This window comes from Cherax quadricarinatus, chromosome 37 (genome assembly GCF_038502225.1).
Source record: "Cherax quadricarinatus isolate ZL_2023a chromosome 37, ASM3850222v1, whole genome shotgun sequence".
NCBI lineage: Eukaryota > Metazoa > Arthropoda > Malacostraca > Decapoda > Parastacidae > Cherax > Cherax quadricarinatus.
This window is the reverse complement of record NC_091328.1, coordinates 7013552-7036051: the sequence shown is the minus strand read 5'-3', so window position 1 is coordinate 7036051 and position 22500 is coordinate 7013552. Positions and strand designations below refer to the sequence as shown.

At 46.9% G+C, this 22500-nt stretch overlaps 1 protein-coding gene across 4 annotated transcripts in view; it reads left to right on the top strand.

The window, feature by feature from the left end:
* Naam (Nicotinamide amidase) overlaps nucleotides 1-22500 on the top strand; it is a 127392-nt gene that overhangs the window by 17696 nt on the left and 87196 nt on the right. For all 4 annotated transcript variants that reach the window (XM_053795356.2, XM_053795365.2, XM_070091856.1 and 1 more), the window contains exon 2: nucleotides 13450-13766. In XM_053795356.2, coding sequence (XP_053651331.1) covers nucleotides 13528-13766 — 239 coding nt within the window. In that variant the 5' untranslated portion in view covers nucleotides 13450-13527. The remainder of the gene's footprint in view (nucleotides 1-13449; nucleotides 13767-22500) is intronic.

The following is a 22500-nucleotide window of genomic DNA, read 5'->3' as shown; positions in this document are numbered from 1 at the left end:
CTCTGACGGTCTGGAGGTGAAGTGAAACAAATCTCGATGGGAATCGTAGCAGGTACGATTCTGCAGAACACGAGCGACGAGTATAAAAGCTTTCTGTACAAGAGGGCTCATACGCTCAGGGCTGAGTAATCAGCTGTCAAACACACTGGTCACACGGGTGACTTAACACAGTGGTGCTACTCAGGTCTGGCTCAGACCTCACTGGACACACGGAAACTTTAAAAACACACCGCTGTACATGCGGTGCACTAACATGTGAGAACACTGAGAGGAATTAATTAACACACGACATATATTTTCTCTCAATCTTCTCGACAATACTAAAATAATTACTAGAACACTCGATGGTGACATCATGTGATGTCAGGCGTGATGTCGCGAGGTGACGTCAGCAGGGCTGTGACGTCAGCAGACATCTCGAGGTGACGTCAGGGAGACATCATGAGGTGACGTCAGGCAGACATCGTGAGGTGACGTCAATGTGATGCGGGCAGCAGACCACAGCATGTGGCCTTGGGACATCTGGTAACTCACGTGGCTGGTAGATCCACGTGACATCGCCCACACCCACCGTGGTGTCGATCCACGTGGTGTCATGATCTATGTGGCATGCTGATCCACGCAGCTTCGAGTGGCCTTGGGCACTCGGATACACAGCACTGGCAAAGAATTCACACGAAAAACAGCAGAAAACACAGCAGAGGGAGTGAGCAGTGGTGAGTGTATGGTAGTGTGGTGGCGAGGAGCGTGGGTGAGTGTATGGCAGGGCGAGCATCTAGCCATTCCTCCTCCTCCTCCTCCTCCACCCACAAACACGTGGAGAAGCTCACACTGGATGCAGAAATCACCACAAAACTCACCTCTGGCTTGCTGAAACAGCTGTGCTGAGCTGAACAACAACAGCAACATACAAGTGACGCTGAACACGTGACTTGAGAAACAGCGTGGGACACTGTAGCGTGGGACGCTGTAGCGTGGGGTCACTGTGACGCCACTCATAATTCTCGAAGACTTTCGACAAATTTCGGCTGGATCCTGCTAGTACCTGTGTCTGGATGATCAAAAGTGCAGACACGACATCAGGATAACTCGTTGAGAGACGGATGCTTCTTGTATGGGATGATGAAGTGAAGATGACTTCATACCTCTTCCTCCCTCTCTCCAGGCAAACACAACTGCTGCGAGCACCGCTGGTACCATTATAACGGGCTTGTTTTGGTATTCTGGTAGCGGGGTGTAAATGATATACTTCTTCGGAAGGCTTCTTACTTTATTGTTAAGTAGTGGTGGGTTACACAGGCTTGTGTGTGTGTGCCCATGGCCCGGGCAGGGCCATCCCACGAGAGAGAGCTGGGAGGCCTTGTGTGTTGTTGCTAGGCCGCTGTGAGAGTGAGGGCGAGGCAAGTCTAGGCATACTGAAGTGGCAAGGCCTAGGTGGCAGCACCAGCATAGCGCGAAATATGAACTAAGCTGGCAGACAGCATGGGCTGTCTGTGCAGACAGTACAGGCTGTCTACACCTGCTACCGTCCCACGTGTTGCTGTCAGTCTGCTTAACACACTGACCTGCTACCCTCCCACGTGTTGCTGTCAGTCTGCTTAACACACTGACCTGCTACCCTCCCACGTGTTGCTGTCAGTCTGCTTAACACACTGACCTGCTACCCTCCCACGTGTTGCTGTCAGTCTGCTTAACACACTGACCTGCTACCCTCCCACGTGTTGCTGTCAGTCTGCTTAACACACTGACCTGCTACCCTCCCACGTGTTGCTTTAAGTCTGCTTAACACACTCACCTGCTACCCTCCCACGTGTTGCTGTCAGTCTGCTTAACACACTCACCTGCTACCCTCCCGCGTGTTGCTGTCAGTCTGCTTAACACACTGACCTGCTACCCTCCCACGTGTTGCTGTCAGTCTGCTTAACACACTCACCTGCTACCCTCCCACGTGTTGCTGTCAGCCTGCTTAACACACTCACCTGCTACCCTCCCATGTGTTGCTGTCAGCCTGCTTAACACACTCACCTGCTACCCTCCCATGTGTTGCTGTCAGCCTGCTTAACACACTCACCTGCTACCCTCCCATGTGTTGCTGTCAGCCTGCTTAACAGACTCACCTGCTACCCTCCCATGTGTTGCTGTCAGCCTGCTTAACAGACTCACCTGCTACCCTCCCACGTGTTGCTGTCAGCCTGCTTAACACACTCACCTGCTACCCTCCCATGTGTTGCTGTCAGCCTGCTTAACACACTCACCTGCTACCCTCCCATGTGTTGCTGTCAGTCTGCTTAACACACTCACCTGCTACCCTCCCATGTGTTGCTGTCAGCCTGCTTAACACACTCACCTGCTACCCTCCCACGTGTTGCTGTCAGCCTGCTTAACACACTCACCTGCTACCCTCCCACGTGTTGCTGTCAGTCTGCTTAACACACTCACCTGCTACCCATCCATGTGTTGCTGTCAGCCTGCTTAACACACTCACCAGCTACCTTCCCACGTGTTGCTGTCAGCCTGCTTAACACACTCACCTGCTACCCTCCCACGTGTTGCTGTCAGTCTGCTTAACACACTCATCTGCTACCCTCCCATGTGTTGCTGACAGTCTGCTTAACACACTCACCTGCTACCCTCCCATGTGTTGCTGTCAGCCTGCTTAACACACTCACCTGCTACCCTCCCATGTGTTGCTGTCAGCCTGCTTAACACACTCACCTGCTACCCTCCCACGTGTTGCTGTCAGCCTGCTTAACACACTCACCTGCTACCCTCCCATGTGTTGCTGTCAGCCTGCTTAACACACTCACCTGCTACCCTCCCATGTGTTGCTGTCAGTCTGCTTAACACACTCACCTGCTACCCTCCCATGTGTTGCTGTCAGCCTGCTTAACACACTCACCTGCTACCCTCCCACGTGTTGCTGTCAGCCTGCTTAACACACTCACCTGCTACCCTCCCACGTGTTGCTGTCAGTCTGCTTAACACACTCACCTGCTACCCTCCCATGTGTTGCTGTCAGTCTGCTTAACACACTCACCTGCTACCCTCCCATGTGTTGCTGTCAGCCTGCTTAACACACTCACCTGCTACTCTCCCACGTGTTGCTGTCAGCCTGCTTAACACACTCACCTGCTACCCTCCCACGTGTTGCTGTCAGTGTGCTTAACACACTGACCTGCTACCCTCCCACGTGTTGCTGTCAGCCTGCTTAACACACTCACCTGCTACCCTCCCATGTGTTGCTGTCAGCCTGCTTAACACACTCACCTGCTACCCTCCCACGTGTTGCTGTCAGCCTGCTTAACACACTCACCTGCTACCCTCCCACGTGTTGCTGTCAGCCTGCTTAACACACTCACCTGCTACGCTCCCACGTGTTGCTGTCAGTCTGCTTAACACACTCACCTGCTACTCTCCCACGTGTTGCTGTCAGCCTGCTTAACACACTCACCTGCTACTCTCCCACGTGTTGCTGTCAGTCTGCTTAACACGCTCACCTGCTACCCTCCCACGTGTTGCTTAACACACTCACCTGCTACTCTCCCACGTGTTGCTTAACACTCACCTGCTACTCTCCCACGTGTTGCTTAACACACTCACCTGCTACTCTCCCACGTGTTGCTTAACACTCACCTGCTACTCTCCCACGTGTTGCTTAACACACTCACCTGCTACTCTCCCACGTGTTGCTTAACGCACTCAACTGCTACCTCCCACGTGTTGCTTAACACACTCAACTGCTACCTCCCACGTGTTGCTTAACACACTCAACTGCTACCCTCCCACGTGTTGCTTAACACACTCACCTGCTACTCTCCCACGTGTTGCTTAACACACTCACCTGCTACCCTCCCACGTGTTGCTTAACACACTCACCTGCTACTCTCCCACGTGTTGCTTAACACACTCACCTGCTACCCTCCCACGTGTTGCTTAACACACTCAACTGCTACCTCCCACGTGTTGCTTAACACACTCAACTGCTACCTCCCACGTGTTGCTTAACACACTCAACTGCTACCTCCCACGTGTTGCTTAACACACTCACCTGCTACTCTCCCACGTGTTGCTTAACACACTCACCTGCTACTCTCCCACGTGTTGCTTAACACACTCACCTGCTACTCTCCCACGTGTTGCTTAACACACTCACCTGCTACCCTCCCACGTGTTGCTTAACACACTCACCTGCTACTCTCCCACGTGTTGCTTAACACACTCACCTGCTACTCTCCCACGTGTTGCTTAACACACTCACCTGCTACTCTCCCACGTGTTGCTTAACACACTCACCTGCTACTCTCCCACGTGTTTCTTAACACACTCACCTGCTACTCTCCCACGTGTTGCTTAACACACTCACCTGCTACCCTCCCACGTGTTGCTTAACACACTCACCTGCTACTCTCCCACGTGTTGCTTAACACACTCACCTGCTACTCTCCCACGTGTTGCTTAACACACTCACCTGCTACCCTCCCACGTGTTGCTTAACACACTCACCTGCTACTCTCCCACGTGTTGCTTAACACACTCACCTGCTACTCTCCCACGTGTTGCTTAACACACTCACCTGCTACTCTCCCACGTGTTGCTTAACACACTCACCTGCTACTCTCCCACGTGTTGCTTAACACACTCACCTGCTACTCTCCCACGTGTTGCTTAACACACTCACCTGCTACTCTCCCACGTGTTGCTTAACACACTCACCTGCTACTCTCCCACGTGTTGCTTAACACACTCACCTGCTACTCTCCCACGTGTTGCTTAACACACTCACCTGCTACTCTCCCACGTGTTGCTTAACACACTCACCTGCTACTCTCCCACGTGTTGCTTAACACACTCACCTGCTACTCTCCCACGTGTTGCTTAACACACTCACCTGCTACCCTCCCACGTGTTGCTTAACACACTCACCTGCTACTCTCCCACGTGTTGCTTAACACACTCACCTGCTACTCTCCCACGTGTTGCTTAACACACTCACCTGCTACCCTCCCACGTGTTGCTTAACACACTCACCTGCTACTCTCCCACGTGTTGCTTAACACACTCACCTGCTACTCTCCCAAGTGTTGCTTAACACACTCACCTGCTACTCTCCCACGTGTTGCTTAACACACTCACCTGCTACCCTCCCACGTGTTGCTTAACACACTTACCTGCTACCCTCCCACGTGTTGCTTAACACACTCACCTGCTACTCTCCCACGTGTTGCTTAACACACTCACCTGCTACCCTCCCACGTGTTGCTTAACACACTCACCTGCTACTCTTCCACGTGTTGCTTAACACACTCACCTGCTACCCTCCCACGTGTTGCTTAACACACTCACCTGCTACTCTTCCACGTGTTGCTTAACACACTCACCTGCTACTCTCCCACGTGTTGCTTAACACACTCACCTGCTACTCTCCCACGTGTTGCTTAACACACTCACCTGCTACCCTCCCACGTGTTGCTTAACACACTCACCTGCTACCCTCCCACGTGTTGCTTAACACACTCACCTGCTACCCTCCCACGTGTTGCTTAACACACTCACCTGCTACTCTCCCACGTGTTGCTTAACACACTCACCTGCTACCCTCCCACGTGTTGCTTAACACACTCACCTGCTACTCTCCCACGTGTTGCTTAACACACTCACCTCACACACTCTTTGTCTCACATAATAATAAGTTGAACAGCAGAATCCTCCGCAGCTAAATCTTCCTCATTCATAATACTAATTATTATCAACTTTCAATAATTATTATTAAAGAAGCCTATAGTCCTGGATAATAAGGTACCTGGGATAATATGATATCTGGGAAAATAAGGTACCTGGGATAATATTTCTGGGAAAATAGAGTACCTGGGATAATATGATAATTGGGAAAATAAGGTACCTGGGATAATATGATATCTGGGAAAATAAGGTACCTGGGATAATATGATATCTGGGATAATAAGGTACCTGGGATAATATGGTACCTGGATAATAAGGTACCTGTGATAAGAAGGTACCTGTGATAATAAGGTACCTGTGATAATAAGGTACCTGTGATAATAAGGTACCTGGATAATAAGGTACCTGTGATAATAAGGTACCTGGATAATAAGGTACCTGTGATAATAAGGTACCTGGGATAATAAGGTACCTGGGATAATAAGGTACCTGTGATAATAAGGTACCTGGGATAATAAGGTACCTGGGATAATAAGGTACCTGGATAATAATGTACCTGTTGCCATGTAGGGGGGGGTAATGGAATGTAAGAATAATTGGGGAATATGGGGGTAAGAGGAGGGAGTCAGTAGGTAGGGGACAGGCGAGGCAGTAGGAGGGATGAGTGTGGAGGTAGGTAGGAGATGACAGGAGAGGTGAGCGGTAGGTAGGTAATGTGAGGTCACTGGTGACTACAACTTCACCTCTCATTACTCTACCCACCACTCCACACTACTCACCCTCTTACTACTTTAACTGAAATAAACTTATGAATAAATAACGGGGACAGTGAATATTACTATTCTACTCAAACACAGTTTATTATTAAGTCCTTGTACAATAATATATTTGGAAACAGGAGTACATCATTGGGGTTTAGATAAATGGGGTGGTACATATAAGCAGTGAGACAGGGAACACAATCAACTTGACAAAAATGAATATAACTTACAATATAGTTCAGAGGGCAGTTCATCACAGGAACTAAGCCACAGGTCCCAAGACCTACACAGCACGATTACTGCTCCAAGCCAGTACTCTGCCCAATGTCTCCAACAGTCTCCTCCAGAGACTTCAGCAGCCTTTCCCCGAGCCCTGCACCCCAGCAGCAGCTCCGCTCGAAGTCTCTCTGCTCAGGAGCTCTGCACCCAGGCCAGAGCTCCGCAGGAATCTCCCGATCATGCTCTTCCTTGGGCTTATATGGTGGTCCAAGCACACCCCACAACCACGTGTACGACCTGACGCCTAGGTCTGACGCCGTCAAGAACAAAAGACCTCAGACGTGGGCGTGGCTGACAGACGTTTGCCAAGGCAAGGTGTGACCATATAATTGGTTAAATTAGGTCTCCCCAGAGACCTCACAAGCCCAGCTGAACTACACACTGTGATAATAAGGTACCTGGGATAATAAGGTACCTGGGATAATAAGGTACCTGGGATAATAAGGTACCTGGGATAATAAGGTACCTGGGATAATAAGGTACTTGTGATAATAAGGTACCTGGGATAATAAGGCACCTGGGATAATAAGGCTCCTGGGATAATAAGGCACCTGGGATAATAAGGTACCTGGGATAATAAGGTACCTGAGATAAGGCACTTGGGGTAATAACGCATCTGGGATTATAAGGTACCTGGGATAAAGTACCTGGGAGTTACTAGACTATTGTGGTTGGCATCCTGGGAGTGTATATAAAAGAAGAATCCTCTTGCATCGCCCACACTGACTAACTTTCCTGGATTATCCTGGGTTATTAAGCCTTCTGGATTACTAAGCCTCTGGGATTAATCCGAATAATGATAGATTATGACACGAAGTGTGTGTTGGGCGTGTGAAGATAATGATGATGATGATGATGATGATGATGATGATGATGATGATGATGATGGTGATGATGATGATGATGATGATGATGATGATGATGATGATGATGATGATGATGATGATGATGATGATGATGATGATGATGATGGTGATGATGATGATGATGATGATGATGATGATGATGATGATGATGATGGTGATGATGATGATGATGATGATGATGATGATGATGATGATGATGATGATGATGATGATGATGATGATGATGATGATGGTGATGATGATGATGATGATGATGATGATGATGATGATGATGATGATGATGATGATGATGATGATGATGATGATGATGATAATAATAATAATAATTAAGCCAGCGGCAAATTGATATTTTAAATGATTACAAGAATGCATTTATTAAATTGTTTTATAATTAACGCTGAGGTAATTAACGATGGAGGGAAAAATAACATATTATCATCATTAACCATCGTTGAGCATCAACAATGTCGCAAATATGGGGGGAGCGGGGGGCGGGGGCGGGGGCGGGGGGAGCGGGGGCGGGGGCGGGGGCGGGGGGAGCGGGGGCGGGGGCGGGGGCGGGGGCGGGGGGGAGCGGGGGGGGGGGAGCGGGGGGCGGGGAGCGGGGGGAGCGGGGGGCGGGGAGCGGGGGGAGCGGGGAGCGGGGGAGCGGGGAGCGGGAGGCGGGGGGGGGGACATCGTTTTGTTGAAATTTGTGAGGTTTAACTTAATCCTGGGTTTTAATCTCTTTTTTGTTGTTGTTTTTTTTCCAGTGGTGGTTTAAGGTTTTTCTTTGAACTGTTGCTTTACGATAGATATAATGGATGTAGATAGGTTAGGCTCGTCAGGAAACAGGACAGGTGTTTCCTGACACGGGTTTTGGTTTTATGATGACCCACAGCTGGAGCTTTTGGTCATCTGACCGAGGCCTTCCGCTGGCTTACCCCTCCACCCCTTTAAAAATTATGTCTATGATTATATATAGACTGGTGATAACACAAGAACAAAAGATTGGAGGAGTACTGCGGAAAGCCTACTGGCCCATGCTAGGCACGTTTTACTCACTCATATACCCGTGCAATCTATATTTAAAGTTATACAAAGTTTTCTCCTCACCGACACTACCTAGCAGTTTGTTCCACTCATCTACAACTCTACTGCCAAACCAGTACTTCCCTAAATTCCTTCGAAATTTAAATTTATCCAATATGATTCCATTGTTGAGAGTCGCGTCTTGGTTACATGTTTCCAACACGTTATTTACATCTTTATTTATTCCTAATTCCCTAACTGGTCCTTGTAGAGAGTGTAAGTTTAGCGTCTTCGGTCTATCCTCGTTGGAAAGGTTTGTAATACGTGGTATCAACTTGGTCATCCTTCTGTTTATATTTTCCAGCACATTTATGACCGTCCTGTAATATGGAGACCAGAACTGTGCACCATAATATAAATGGTGACTTACCTAGGATATGTTAACTTGAAATATAACCTTAAGACTTCTGTTACTTATACTTCTTGATGGGAAGCCAAGAGTTCTATTAACTTTATTGTGACCACGTATGAACTATTGTCGTGCCTTTAAATTTCTGCTAACCAGGACTCCTAAAGATTTTGAATATATTAATTGATATCTACGTATTAAGCGTATACGTACCATAGTTACTTCCTCTTCCTAGGATTAGAAGCTTACATTTGTCTACACTCACCTGTTATTGTCACGTCCCCGACCATAACATCAACTTATCCAGGTTCTCCTGTGGCCCTCTGGTGTTCCATTCAGATATTACTAGATGATCTATTTTAGTGTTATCGGCAAACTTACTTATGTCGTTGTTTATCCCATCATTAATGTTATGTACAGTATGAACAGCGAGGGTGTCCACACTGACCCTGTGGTACACCACTGGTAGAGGGCGTCCACACTGACCCTGTGGTACACCACTGGTAGAGAGTGTCCACACTGACCCTGTGGTACACCACTGGTAGAGGGTGTCCACACTGACCCTGTGGTACACCACTGGTAGAGGGTGTCCACACTGACCCTGTGGTACACCACTGGTAGAGGGTGTCCACACTGACCCTGTGGTCCGCCACTGGTAGAGGGTGTCCACACTGACCCTGTGGTCCGCCACTGGTAGAGGGTGTCCACACTGACCCTGTGGTACACCACTGGTAGAGAGTGTCCACACTGACCCTGTGGTACACCACTGGTAGAGGGTGTCCACACTGACCCTGTGGTACACCACTGGTAGAGAGTGTCCACACTGACCCTGTGGCACACCACTGGTAGAGGGTGTCCACACTGACCCTGTGGTACACCACTGGTAGAGGGTGTCCACACTGACCCTGTGGTACACCACTGGTAGAGGGTGTCCACACTGACCCTGTGGTACACCACTGGTAGAGGGCGTCCACACTGACCCTGTGGTACACCACTGGTAGAGGGTGTCCACACTGACCCTGTGGTACACCACTGGTAGAGGGCGTCCACACTGACCCTGTGGTACACCACTGGTAGAGAGTGTCCACACTGACCCTGTGGTACACCACTGGTAGAGGGTGTCCACACTGACCCTGTGGTACACCACTGGTAGAGGGTGTCCACACTGACCCTGTGGTACACCACTGGTAGAGGGCGTCCACACTGACCCTGTGGTACACCACTGGTAGAGGGTGTCCACACTGACCCTGTGGTACACCACTGGTAGAGGGTGTCCACACTGACCCTGTGGTACACCACTGGTAGAGGGTGTCCACACTGACCCTGTGGTACACCACTGGTAGAGGGTGTCCACACTGACCCTGTGGCACACCACTGGTAGAGGGTGTCCACACTGATCCTGTGGCACACCAGTAGAGGGTGTCCACACTGACCCTGTGGTACACCACTGGTAGAGGGTGTCCACACTGACCCTGTGGTACACCACTGGTAGAGGGTGTCCACACTGACCCTGTGGTACACCACTGGTAGAGGGTGTCCACACTGACCCTGTGGTACACCACTGGTAGAGGGTGTCCACACTGACCCTGTGGCACACCACTGGTAGAGGGTGTCCACACTGACCCTGTGGCACACCAGTAGAGGGTGTCCACACTGACCCTGTGGTACACCACTGGTAGAGGGTGTCCACACTGACCCTGTGGTACACCACTGGTAGAGGGTGTCCACACTGACCCTGTGGTACACCACTGGTAGAGGGTGTCCACACTGACCCTGTGGTACACCACTGGTAGAGGGTGTCCACACTGACCCTGTGGCACACCACTGGTAGAGGGTGTCCACACTGACCCTGTGGTACACCACTGGTAGAGGGTGTCCACACTGACCCTGTGGCACACCACTGGTAGAGGGTGTCCACACTGACCCTGTGGTACACCACTGGTAGAGGGTGTCCACACTGACCCTGTGGCACACCACTGGTAGAGGGTGTCCACACTGACCCTGTGGCACACCAGTAGAGGGTGTCCACACTGACCCTGTGGTACACCACTGGTAGAGGGTGTCCACACTGACCCTGTGGCACACCAGTAGAGGGTGTCCACACTGACCCTGTGGTACACCACTGGTAGAGGGTGTCCACACTGACCCTGTGGTACACCACTGGTAGAGGGTGTCCACACTGACCCTGTGGTACACCACTGGTAGAGGGTGTCCACACTGACCCTGTGGTACACCACTGGTAGAGGGTGTCCACACTGACCCTGTGGCACACCACTGGTAGAGGGTGTCCACACTGACCCTGTGGTACACCACTGGTAGAGGGTGTCCACACTGACCCTGTGGCACACCACTAGTAGAGGGTGTCCACACTGACCCTGTGGTACACCACTGGTAGAGGGTGTCCACACTGACCCTGTGGTACACCACTGGTAGAGGGTGTCCACACTGACCCTGTGGCACACCACTGGTAGAGGGTGTCCACACTGAACCTGTGGCACACCACTGGTAGAGGGTGTCCACACTGACCCTGTGGTACACCACTGGTAGAGGGTGTCCACACTGACCCTGTGGTACACCACTGGTAGAGGGTGTCCACACTGACCCTGTGGTACACCACTGGTAGAGGGTGTCCACACTGACCCTGTGGTACACCACTGGTAGAGGGTGTCCACACTGACCCTGTGGTACACTACTGGTAATGGTCGCCATTCCAATTTCTCCCTATTAATGCAAACTGTGCTGACTCTCAGTCAGCCATGCCTCGACCCAGGAGATAATTTCCCCTACACCATGTGCTGCTACTTTCTTAATCAGTCACTTGTGCTCAACTTTATCACAGATCTTACTGAAGTCCTTATACATAATATTGTATTCTATATCATGATCTACCAAGCCAGACACCTTAGCGAAAAATGATCAGTAAATTCGTAAAGCAAAAACGCGCCATTGTAAAATCGTGCTTCAAATTACATCTTTAATTATTGCTTCTATCAACTTTCCCACAACTTAGGTGAGGTTGATTGGTCTATAATTTGAAGCTAAGGATCTGTCTCCCACTTTGTAAATAATTATCACATTTTCCATTTTCCACTTATTCAGTACGATTACCTGTTTGTAGTGACTTGAAAAGACTGGCTGATATATTGCTAAGACCCTTCTTACATTCCTTAAGAACAGTTCATCAGGACACAGTGGCTTATTTGGCTTCAATCTATATAGTTGTTTGAGGATTATGTCACTAGTGACTGTGATCTTCCATAATTTATTCTTGTCCTAACCAACATAACTGAGTTCTGGGATTTCATTTGTATCTTCTTATATAAAAAACTGAGGAAATAAGTGTTGAAAATGATACATATCTTATTATCACTAACAGTAACTTAACCTCAGCTACATTTAAGTCAGTCTATCTCTTCCCTTAATCTTATTCATATATATTAAAAGTAACTTTTAGGAATGGTCTTTGATTCTCTTGTAACCTTACTTTCATATTCTCTTTTGTCTTTCTTTATTCCCCCTTTTGAATTTTCTAAAACTGAATATATTGTTCAGTAAGGTGTACATCACCTCTTTTGACTCGCTTATTAATTTTCTTTATTATTATTTTAACTCTTAAATCTTCTTTTAAAACTATGTTGGTTAATAAGACGATTCTCTCGTCTTTTGATTCATCTGTAAATGCCTTTTCAGCCATAAAATATTCGAGTGTATTGGTCGACCATTTAGGGTCGTTTATATTTGACTTAATTCTACTGTTGTTTTGGGTTATCCGTGAAGGTTGGTTGGTTACTGGTGTTAAGTCTCGCCAGCTATATAAGGGTCATTGAAACCTTTATGTAAACTGTCCACCACCAGTCAAGAATACTCTTAACCTCTAAAACAAAGATTCAAGTCAAGTTGCAGTATATATATACACTGTATCATACACCTCCCCATGTATTATATGCCGTGTTTGTAAAGAATTTTCTTGTTGTTTCAGCTAAGGCTTGCAGCAGTCTTCAGTGCACTGAGTTTTAGCTTGCAATCTTCCTCTGTTGTTTCAGACTTACAATAATTATTATAATACATTGTAACTTATAAACAATCGGATTTTTTTGAGACGTTCTTCTTGCTGACGAAGATCACGTCGTTGTAACTCCGGTAGAAGAATATTCCCAAAATTGTTCCCTCAGTTACGTACTAAATTACCTTCTCATAACAGCCAGTTTAACGAACCTACACATCAAAGTAATTTCCTTCGCATGTGCAAGCATTTTTCTGCAAAATCTAGGGTGCAATATTGATGTTCTTGCAAGGGGGACCTACAACAACACGCCTCTGTAACTATCACATCATAACCCGCGTGTTTCACAATATGTTTACGATACAGCCGTGTCCCCCCACCCCACGTAGCAACAACAGTATGGTAACCTGTAAATTGTATATGTTTGTGTGCGTGTAACAGGAGTTTGTGCAGCCGGAGGAGGTTTCAAAAGGGAGTTGGTGGAGGGAGTGTAAGCGCCTGCGCCAGTGTTCACCAACCATGGAGGAGCAGGTTTCCAAGCAACCAGAGACGCTAGTGCCTACCAACCTGTCAGCCAAGGATGGTGCCACACCTCCACGCCCTACTCTGACCACACACGCTGCCCATACCCACGCCACCACGCCCCTGCACCACGCCCACACAACGGAGGGACAACCTTCAACTCGAGTCACTGATCAGGGAGAAGATCATTTCTGGCTGACTATGGATGCTTGCTTCAAGGCCTTCGATAAGGACGAGTGAGTAACTTGTTATCATTGATATTTTCACCTTTAAGTCTTTAGTTTTATATTTTTGTGAGGGTTGGTGCCTTGTTAAGGTTATGTGTGTGTGTGTGTGGTTGTGATGTGGTGATATGTTGTGAGAGGTGATGATGTGTTCTGTGGTGATGTGTGTGTTGTGTGTGTTGATGATGTGTTGTGTGTGATGTGTGTGGTGATGGTATGTATGTTGTGTGTGGTGTGTGTGATGTGTGTGGTGATGTGTGTGTATGTTGTGTGTGGTGATGTTGTGTGTGTTGGTGTGTGTTGTGTGTGGTGATGGTATGTATGTTGTGTGTGGTGTGTGTGGTGATTGTGTATGTTGTGTGTGGTGATGTGTGGTGATGGTGTGTATGTTGTGTGTGGTGATGTTGTGTGGTGATGGTGTGTATGTTGTGTGTGGTGATGTTGTGTGGTGATGGTGTGTATGTTGTGTGTGGTGCTGTGTTGTGTGTGATGTGTTATGTGTGAGGATGTGTTTTGTGTGGTGATGTGTTTTGTGTAGTGATGTGTGTCGTGTGTGATGATCTGTGTTCTGATGATGATTTGTGTTGTGGTAGTGATAAGTTGTGGTGATGATGATTTGAGTTGTGATTGTGATGAGTTATGGTGGTGTTGATGTGTGTTGTGGCAATGATGTATGTTGTTGTGGTAATGATGTGTGTTGTGGTAATGATGTGTGTTGTGGTGGTAATGATGTGTGTTGTTGTGGTAATGATTTGAGTTGTGATTGTGATGAGTTATGGTGGTGTTGATGTGTGTTGTGGTAATGATGTGTGTTGTTGTGGTAATGATGTGTGTTGTTGTGGTAATGATGTGTGTTGTTGTGGTAATGATGTGTGTTGTTGTGGTAATGATGTGTGTTGTTGTGGTAATGATGTGTGTTGTTGTGGTAATGATGTGTGTTGTTGTGGCAATGATGTGTGTTGTTGTGGTAATGATGTGTGTTGTTGTGGTGGTAATGTATGTTGTGATGGTAATGATGTGTGTTGTGATGATAATGACGTGTATTGTGATGGTAATGATGTGTGTTGTTGTGGTAATGATGTGTGTTGTGATGGTAATGATGTGTGTTGCTGTGGTAATGATGTGTGTTGTTGTGGTAATGATGTGTGTTGTGGTAATGATGTGTGTTGTTGTGGTAATGATGTGTGTTGTGGTAATGATGTGTGTTGTGGTGGTAATGTATGTTGTGATGGTAATGATGTGTGTTGTGATGGTAATGATGTGTGTTGTGATGGTAATGATGTGAGTTGTTGTGGTAATGATGTTTGTTGTGATGGTAATGATGTGCATTGTGATGGTAATGATGTGTGTTGTGATGGTAATGATGTGTGTTGTTGTGGTAATGATGTGTGTTGTTGTGGTAATGATGTGTGTTGTGGTGGTAATGATGTGTGTTGTTGTGATAATGATGTGTGTTGTGACGGTAATGATGTGTGTTGTGATGGTAATGATGTGTGTTGTTGTGGTAATGATGTGTGTTGTGACGGTAATGATGTGTGTTGTTGTGGTAATGATGTGTGTTGTGATGGTAATGATGTGCATTGTGATGGTAACGATGTGTGTTGTTGTGGTAATGATGTGTGTTGTGACGGTAATGATGTGTGTTGTGATGGTAATGATGTGTGTTGTTGTGGTAATGATGTGTGTTGTGATGGTAATGATGTGCATTGTGATGGTAACGATGTGTGTTGTTGTGGTAATGATGTGTGTTGTGACGGTAATGATGTGTGTTGTGATGGTAATGATGTGTGTTGTTGTGGTAATGATGTGTGTTGTTGTGGTAATGATGTGTGTTGTGGTGGTAATGATGTGTGTTGTTGTGGTAATGATGTGTGTTGTGATGATAATGATGTGTGTTGTGATGGAAATGATGTGCATTGTGATGGTAATGATGTGTGTTGTTGTGGTAATGATGTGTGTTGTGACGGTAATGATGTGTGTTGTGATGGTAATGATGTGTGTTGTTGTGGTAATGTGTGTTGTGATGGTAATGATGTGTGTTGTGATGGTAATGATGTGTGTTGTTGTGGTAATGATGTGTGTTGTGATGGTAATGATGTGTGTTGTGATGGTAATGATGTGTGTTGTTGTGGTAATGATGTGTGTTGTGATGGTAATGATGTGTGTTGTTGTGGTAATGATGTGTGTTGTTGTGGTAATGATGTGTGTTGTGGTGGTAATGTATGTTGTGATGATAATGATGTGTGTTGTGATGGTAATGATGTGCATTGTGATGGTAATGATGTGTGTTGTTGTGGTAATGATGTGTGTTGTTGTGGTAATGATGTGTGCTGTGGTGGTAATGTATGTTGTGTTGGCAATGATGTGTGTTGTGATGGTAATGATGTGTATTGAGATGGTAATGATGTGTGTTGTTGTGGTAATGATGTGTGTTGTGGCAATGATGTGTGTTGTTGTGGTAATGATGTGTATTGAGATGGTAATGATGTGTGTTGTTGTGTTAATGATGTGTGTTGTTGTGGTAATGATATGTGTTGTGATGGTAATGATGTGTGTTGTTGTTGTAATGATGTGTGTTGTTGTGGTAATGATGTGTGTTGTGATGGTAATGATGTGTGTTGTTGTGGTAATGATGTGTGTTGTTGTGGTAATGATGTGTATTGTGATGGTAATGATGTGTGTTGTGATGGTAATGATGTGTGTTGTGATGGTAATGATGTGTGTTGTTGTGGTAATGATGTGTGTTGTTGTGGTAATGATGTGTGTTGTGATGGTAATGATGTGTGTTGTGATGGTAATGATGTGTGTTGTTGTGGTAATGATGTGTGTTGTGATGGTAATGATGTGTGTTGTGATGGTAATGATGTGTGTTGTTGTGGTAATGATGTGTGTTGTGATGGTAATGATGTGTGTTGTGATGGTAATGATGTGTGTTGTGATGGTAATGATGTGTGTTGTTGTGGTAATGATGTGTGTTGTTGTGGTAATGATGTGTGTTGTGATGGTAATGATGTGTGCTGTGATGGTAATGATGTGTGCTGTGATGGTAATGATGTGTTGTGATGGTAATGTATTTTGTGATAATGATGTGTGTTGTTGTGGTAATGATGTGTGTTGTTGTGGTAATGTTGTGTGTTGTGATGTTAATGGTGTGTGTTGTGATGGTAATGATGTGTGTTGTGATGGTAATGATGTGTGTTGTTGTGGTAATGATGTGTGTTGTGATGTTAATGATGTGTGTTGTGATGGTAATGATGTGTGTTGTGATGGTAATGATGTGTGTTGTGGTAATGATGTGTGTTGTGATGGTAATGATGTGTGTTGTGATGGTAATGATGTGTGTTGTGATGGTAATGATGTGTGTTGTGATGGTAATGATGTGTGTTGTGATGGTAATGATGTGTGTTGTGATGGTAATGATGTGTGTTGTGGTAATGATGTCGTAGGGGTTCTTAAAAGGAGATATCGAGGGTTGAAGATAGACACACTTGTTGGATGGTAACGCTATATTGTCAGACTGTGGTAATGGGAAATGGAGCCCAGCCTTGCCGCGTTCTAGCCTGGATGTCTATGCGCCGACTGAGAAGGAGGCAGAGGTACGAACGTACACATGCGCATCCCGTGACGTCACACAAACAGTCACAGGCCTAAAAGGGATCTTCTATGTAAACACGTGGATGGTACTATGATATGCTATACAACACATATAAGGGGATTCAGCAACTATGCTGACAATGATGTGTGTTGTTGTAATAATGATGTGTTGTGGTAATGATGTGTGTTGTTGTGGTAATGATGTGTGTTGAGGTGATGATGTGTGTTGTGATGGTAATGATATGTATTGTGATGGTAATGATGTGTGTTGTGATGGTGATGATATGTATTGTGATGGTAATGATGTGTGTTGTGATGGTAATGATGTGTGTTGAGGTGATGTGTGTTGTGATGGTAATGATGTGTGTTGTGGTAATGATGTGTGTTGTGGTAATGATGTGTGTTGTGATGGTAATGATGTGTGTTGTGGTAATGATGTGTGTTGTTGTGGTAATGATGTGTGTTGTTGTGGTAATGATGTGTGTTGTGATGGTAATGATGTGTGTTGTTGTGGTAATGATGTGTGTTGTTGTGGTAATGATGTGTGTTGTTGTGGTAATGATGTGTGTTGTGATGGTAATGATGTGTGTTGTTGTGGTAATGATGTGTGTTGTTGTGGTAATGATGTGTGTTGTGATGGTAATGATGTGAACCGTAAACTAGCCTCTACCATGTGTGTATGTGTGTTCGTGTGTGTTCGTGTGTGTGTGTGTGTGTGTGTGTGTGTGTGTGTGTGTGTGTGTGTGTGTGTGTGTGTGTGTGCGTGTGTGTGTATGTGTGTACTCACCTAGTTGTACTCACCTAGTTGAGGTTGCGGGGGTCGAGTCCGAGCTCCTGGCCCCGCCTCTTCACTGATTGCTACTAGGTCACTCTCTCTGAACCGTGAGCTTTATCATACCTCTGCTTAAAGCTATGTATGGATCCTGCCTCCACTACATCGCTTCCCAAACTATTCCACTTACTGACTACTCTGTGGCTGAAGAAATACTTCCTAACATCTGTGTCTTCAACTTCCAACTGTGTCCCCTTGTTACTTTGTCCAATCTCTGGAACATCCTGTCTTTGTCCACCTTGTCAATTCCTCTCAGTATTTTGTATGTCGTTATCATGTCCCCCCTATCTCTCCTGTCCTCCAGTGTCGTCAGGTTGATTTCCCTTAACCTCTCCTCGTAGGACATACCTCTTAGCTCTGGGACTAGTCTTGTTGCAAACCTTTGCACTTTCTCTAGTTTCTTTACGTGCTTGGCTAGGTGTGGGTTCCAAACTGGTGCCGCATACTCCAATATGGGCCTAACGTACACGGTGTACAGGGTCCTGAACGATTCCTTATTAAGATGTCGGAATGCTGTTCTGAGGTTTGCTAGGCGCCCATATGCTGCAGCAGTTATTTGATTGATGTGCGCTTCAGGAGATGTGCCTGGTGTTATACTCACCCCAAGATCTTTTTCCTTGAGTGAGGTTTGTAGTCTCTGGCCCCCTAGACTGTACTCCGTCTGCAGTCTTCTTTGCCCTTCCCCAATCTTCATGACTTTGCACTTGGTGGGATTGAACTCCAGGAGCCAATTGCTGGACCAGGTCTGCAGCCTGGTCTTCGATCGAGTGAATTCTTCTCATCAACTTCACGTCATCTGCAAACAGGGACACCTCAGAGTCTATTCCTTCCGTCATGTCGTTCACAAATACCAGAAACAGCACTGGTCCTAGGACTGACCCCTGTGGGACCCCGCTGGTCACAGGTGCCCACTCTGACACCTCGCCACGTACCATGACTCGCTGCTGTCTTCCTGACAAGTATTCCTTGATCCATTGTAGTGCCTTCCCTGTTATCCCTGCTTGGTCCTCCAGTTTTTGCTCCAATCTCTTGTGTGGAACTGTGTCAAACGCCTTCTTGCAGTCCAAGAATATGCAATCCACCCACCCCTCTCTCTCTTGTCTTACTGCTGTCACCATGTCATAGAACTCCAGTAGGTTTGTGACACAGGATTTCCCGTCCCTGAAACCATGTTGGCTGCTGTTGATGAGATCATTCCTTTCTAGGTGTTCCACCACTCTTCTCCTGATAATCTTCTCCATGATTTTGCATACTATACATGTCAGTGACACTGGTCTGTAGTTTAATGCTTCATGTCTGTCTCCTTTTTTAAAGATTGGGACTACATTTGCTGTCTTCCATGCCTCAGGCAATCTCCCTGTTTCGATAGATGTATTGAATATTGTTGTTAGGGGTACACATAGTGCCTCTGCTCCCTCTCTCAATACCCATGGGGAGATGTTATCTGGCCCCATTGCCTTTGAGGTATCTAGCTCACTCAGAAGCCTCTTCACTTCTTCCTCGGTTGTGTGCACTGTGTCCAGCACATGGTGGTGTGCCCCACCTCTCCGTCTTTCTGGAGCCCCTTCTGTCTCCTCTGTGAACACTTCTTTGAATCTCTTGTTGAGTTCCTCACATACTTCACGGTCATTTCTTGTTGTCTCTCCTCCTTCCTTCCTTAGCCTGATTACCTGGTCCTTGACTGTTGTTTTCCTCCTGATGTGGCTGTACAACAGTTTCGGGTCAGATTTGGCTTTCGCTGCTATGTCATTTTCATATTGTCTTTGGGCCTCCCTTCTTATCTGTGCATATTCGTTTCTGGCTCTACGACTGCTCTCCTTATTCTCCTGGGTCCTTTGCCTTCTATATTTCTTCCATTCCCTAGCACACTTGGTTTTTGCCTCCCTGCACCTTTGGGTAAACCATGGGCTCATCCTGGCTTTTTCATTATTCCTGTTACCCTTGGGTACAAACCTCTCCTCAGCCTCCTTGCATTTTGTTGCTACATATTCCATCATCTCATTAACTGGCTTCCCTGCCAGTTCTCTGTCCCACTGAACCCCGTTCAGGAAGTTCCTCATTCCTGTGTAGTCCCCTTTCTTGTAGTTTGGCTTCATTCGTCCTGGCCTTCCTGCTTCTCCCTCCACTTGTAGCTCTACTGTGTATTCGAAACTTAAAACCACATGGTCACTGGCCCCAAGGGGTCTTTCATATGTGATGTCCTCGATATCTGCACTACTCAAGGTGAATACTAAGTCTAGCCTTGCTGGTTCATCCTCTCCTCTCTCTCTTGTAGTGTCCCTTACGTGTTGGTATATGAAGTTTTCCAGTACCACCTCCATCATCTTAGCCCTCCATGTATCTTGGCCCCCATGCGGGTCCAAGTTCTCCCAATCGATCTCCTTGTGGTTAAAGTCACCCATGATCAGGAGCTTTGCCCTGCATGCATGAGCTCTTCTGGCCACTCTAGCCAGTGTGTCAACCATCGCTCTATTGCTCTCGTCGAGCTCTTGCCTTGGCCTCCTGCTGTTCTGTGGTGGGTTATACATCACTGCTATTACCACCTTGGGACCTCCAGAGTGAAGCGTTCCCGCTATGTAATCACTTTCTTCTCCGCTGTCTCCTCTCTCCAGCTCATCAAAATTCCAGCGATTTTTGATCAGCAATGCCACTCCTCCACCCCCCTGTTCCCTCTGTCTTTCCTCAGGATTTGGTATCCCATTGGAAAGATGGCATCTGTTATCATACCTGTAAGCTTGGTTTCTGTGAGAGCTATGATGTCCGGTGATGCCTCTTTGACTCTTTCATGCCACTCCTCCCACTTATTTGTTATTCCATCAGCGTTTGTGTACCATACCTTCAGTTTCCTTTCCAACACTGTGGTTTGTGGGGCCTGTGAGGGTGGGAGACCTGGTGGCATACTGTGGGATTCTATAGCTCGGTGTTGGGTGGAGGCTGTGGGTATGGATTGTAGTGTGTGTTGGGATGGTGTGATAGATTGTATGGTTCTGAGAATAGTTGTGTGTCTGCTTGCCCTTGCTGTTCTGTTCTGCTCTGACTGACCTCTGCTGGTTCCATCCTTGTCTCTTTTCCTAGCTCCTTTCGCTTTTTTGTCCTCTCCCTCAGCTGCTGTCGCTCTGATTTTGTTCTGTCTCTGTCTAGGAACACCCTCTTGTACTCTTCCGAGTATTTCAATCGTGGTTTCTCTTGGAGGATCCTGTTCCGCACTGTTTCCGTCCTGAGAATCAGCTTGATTGGTCGGTGTATGTGTGTGTGTGTGTGTGTGTGTGTGTGTGTGTGTGTGTGTGTGTGTGTGTGTGTGTGTGTGTGTGTGTGCGCGTGTGTGTGTGTGTGTGTGTGTATGTGTGTGTGTGTGTGTGTGTGTGTGTGTGTGTGTGTGTGTGTGTGTGTGTGTGTGTGTGTGTGTGTGTGTACTCACCTAGTTGAGGTTGCAGGGGTCGAGTCCAAGCTCCTGACCCCGCCTCTTCACTGATGGCTACTAGGTTCTTTCTCTCTGTGCTTCCTGAGATGTGTCATAACTCGTCTTGAAGCTATGTATGGTTTCTGCCTCCACTACCTCACTTGCTAGACTCTTCCACTTCCTGACAACTCTTTCATTGAAGAAATACTTTCTAGCATCCCTGTGACTCGTCTGAATCTTCTGCTTCCAACTGTGACCCCTTGTTTTGGTGTCCCATCTCTGGAACATCCTGTCTCTGTCCACCTTATCTATTCCACGCAGTATTTTGTATGTCGCTATCATGTCTCCCCTGACCCTCCTGTCTTCCAGTGTTGTCAGGCCGATTTCCCTCAACCTTTCTTCGTAGGACATTCCCCTGAGCTCCGGAACTAACCTTGTTGCAAACCTTTGCACTTTCTCTAATTTCTTGATGTGCTTGACCAGGTGTGGGTTCCAAACTGGTGCTGCATACTCCAGTATGGGTCTGACGTACACAGTGTACAGTGTCTTGAACGATTCCTTACTAAAGTATCGGAACGCTATTCTCAGGTTTCCAGGCGCCCATATGCTGCAGCAGTTATCTGGTTGATGTGTGCTTCCAGAGACGTGCTCGGTATTATGCTCACCCCAAGATCTTTCTCCTTGATTGAGGTTTGCAGTCTTTGGCCACCTAGCTTATACTCTGTCTGTGGTCTTCTTTGCCCTTCCCCAATCTTCATGACTTTGCATTTGGCGGGATTTAATTCGAGAAGGCAGTTGCTGGACCACGTGTTCAACCTGTCCAGGTCTCTTTGTAGTCCTGCCTGATCGTCATCTAATGTAATTCTCCTCATTAACTTAACAACATCTGCGAACAGGGACACTTATGAGTCTATCCCCTC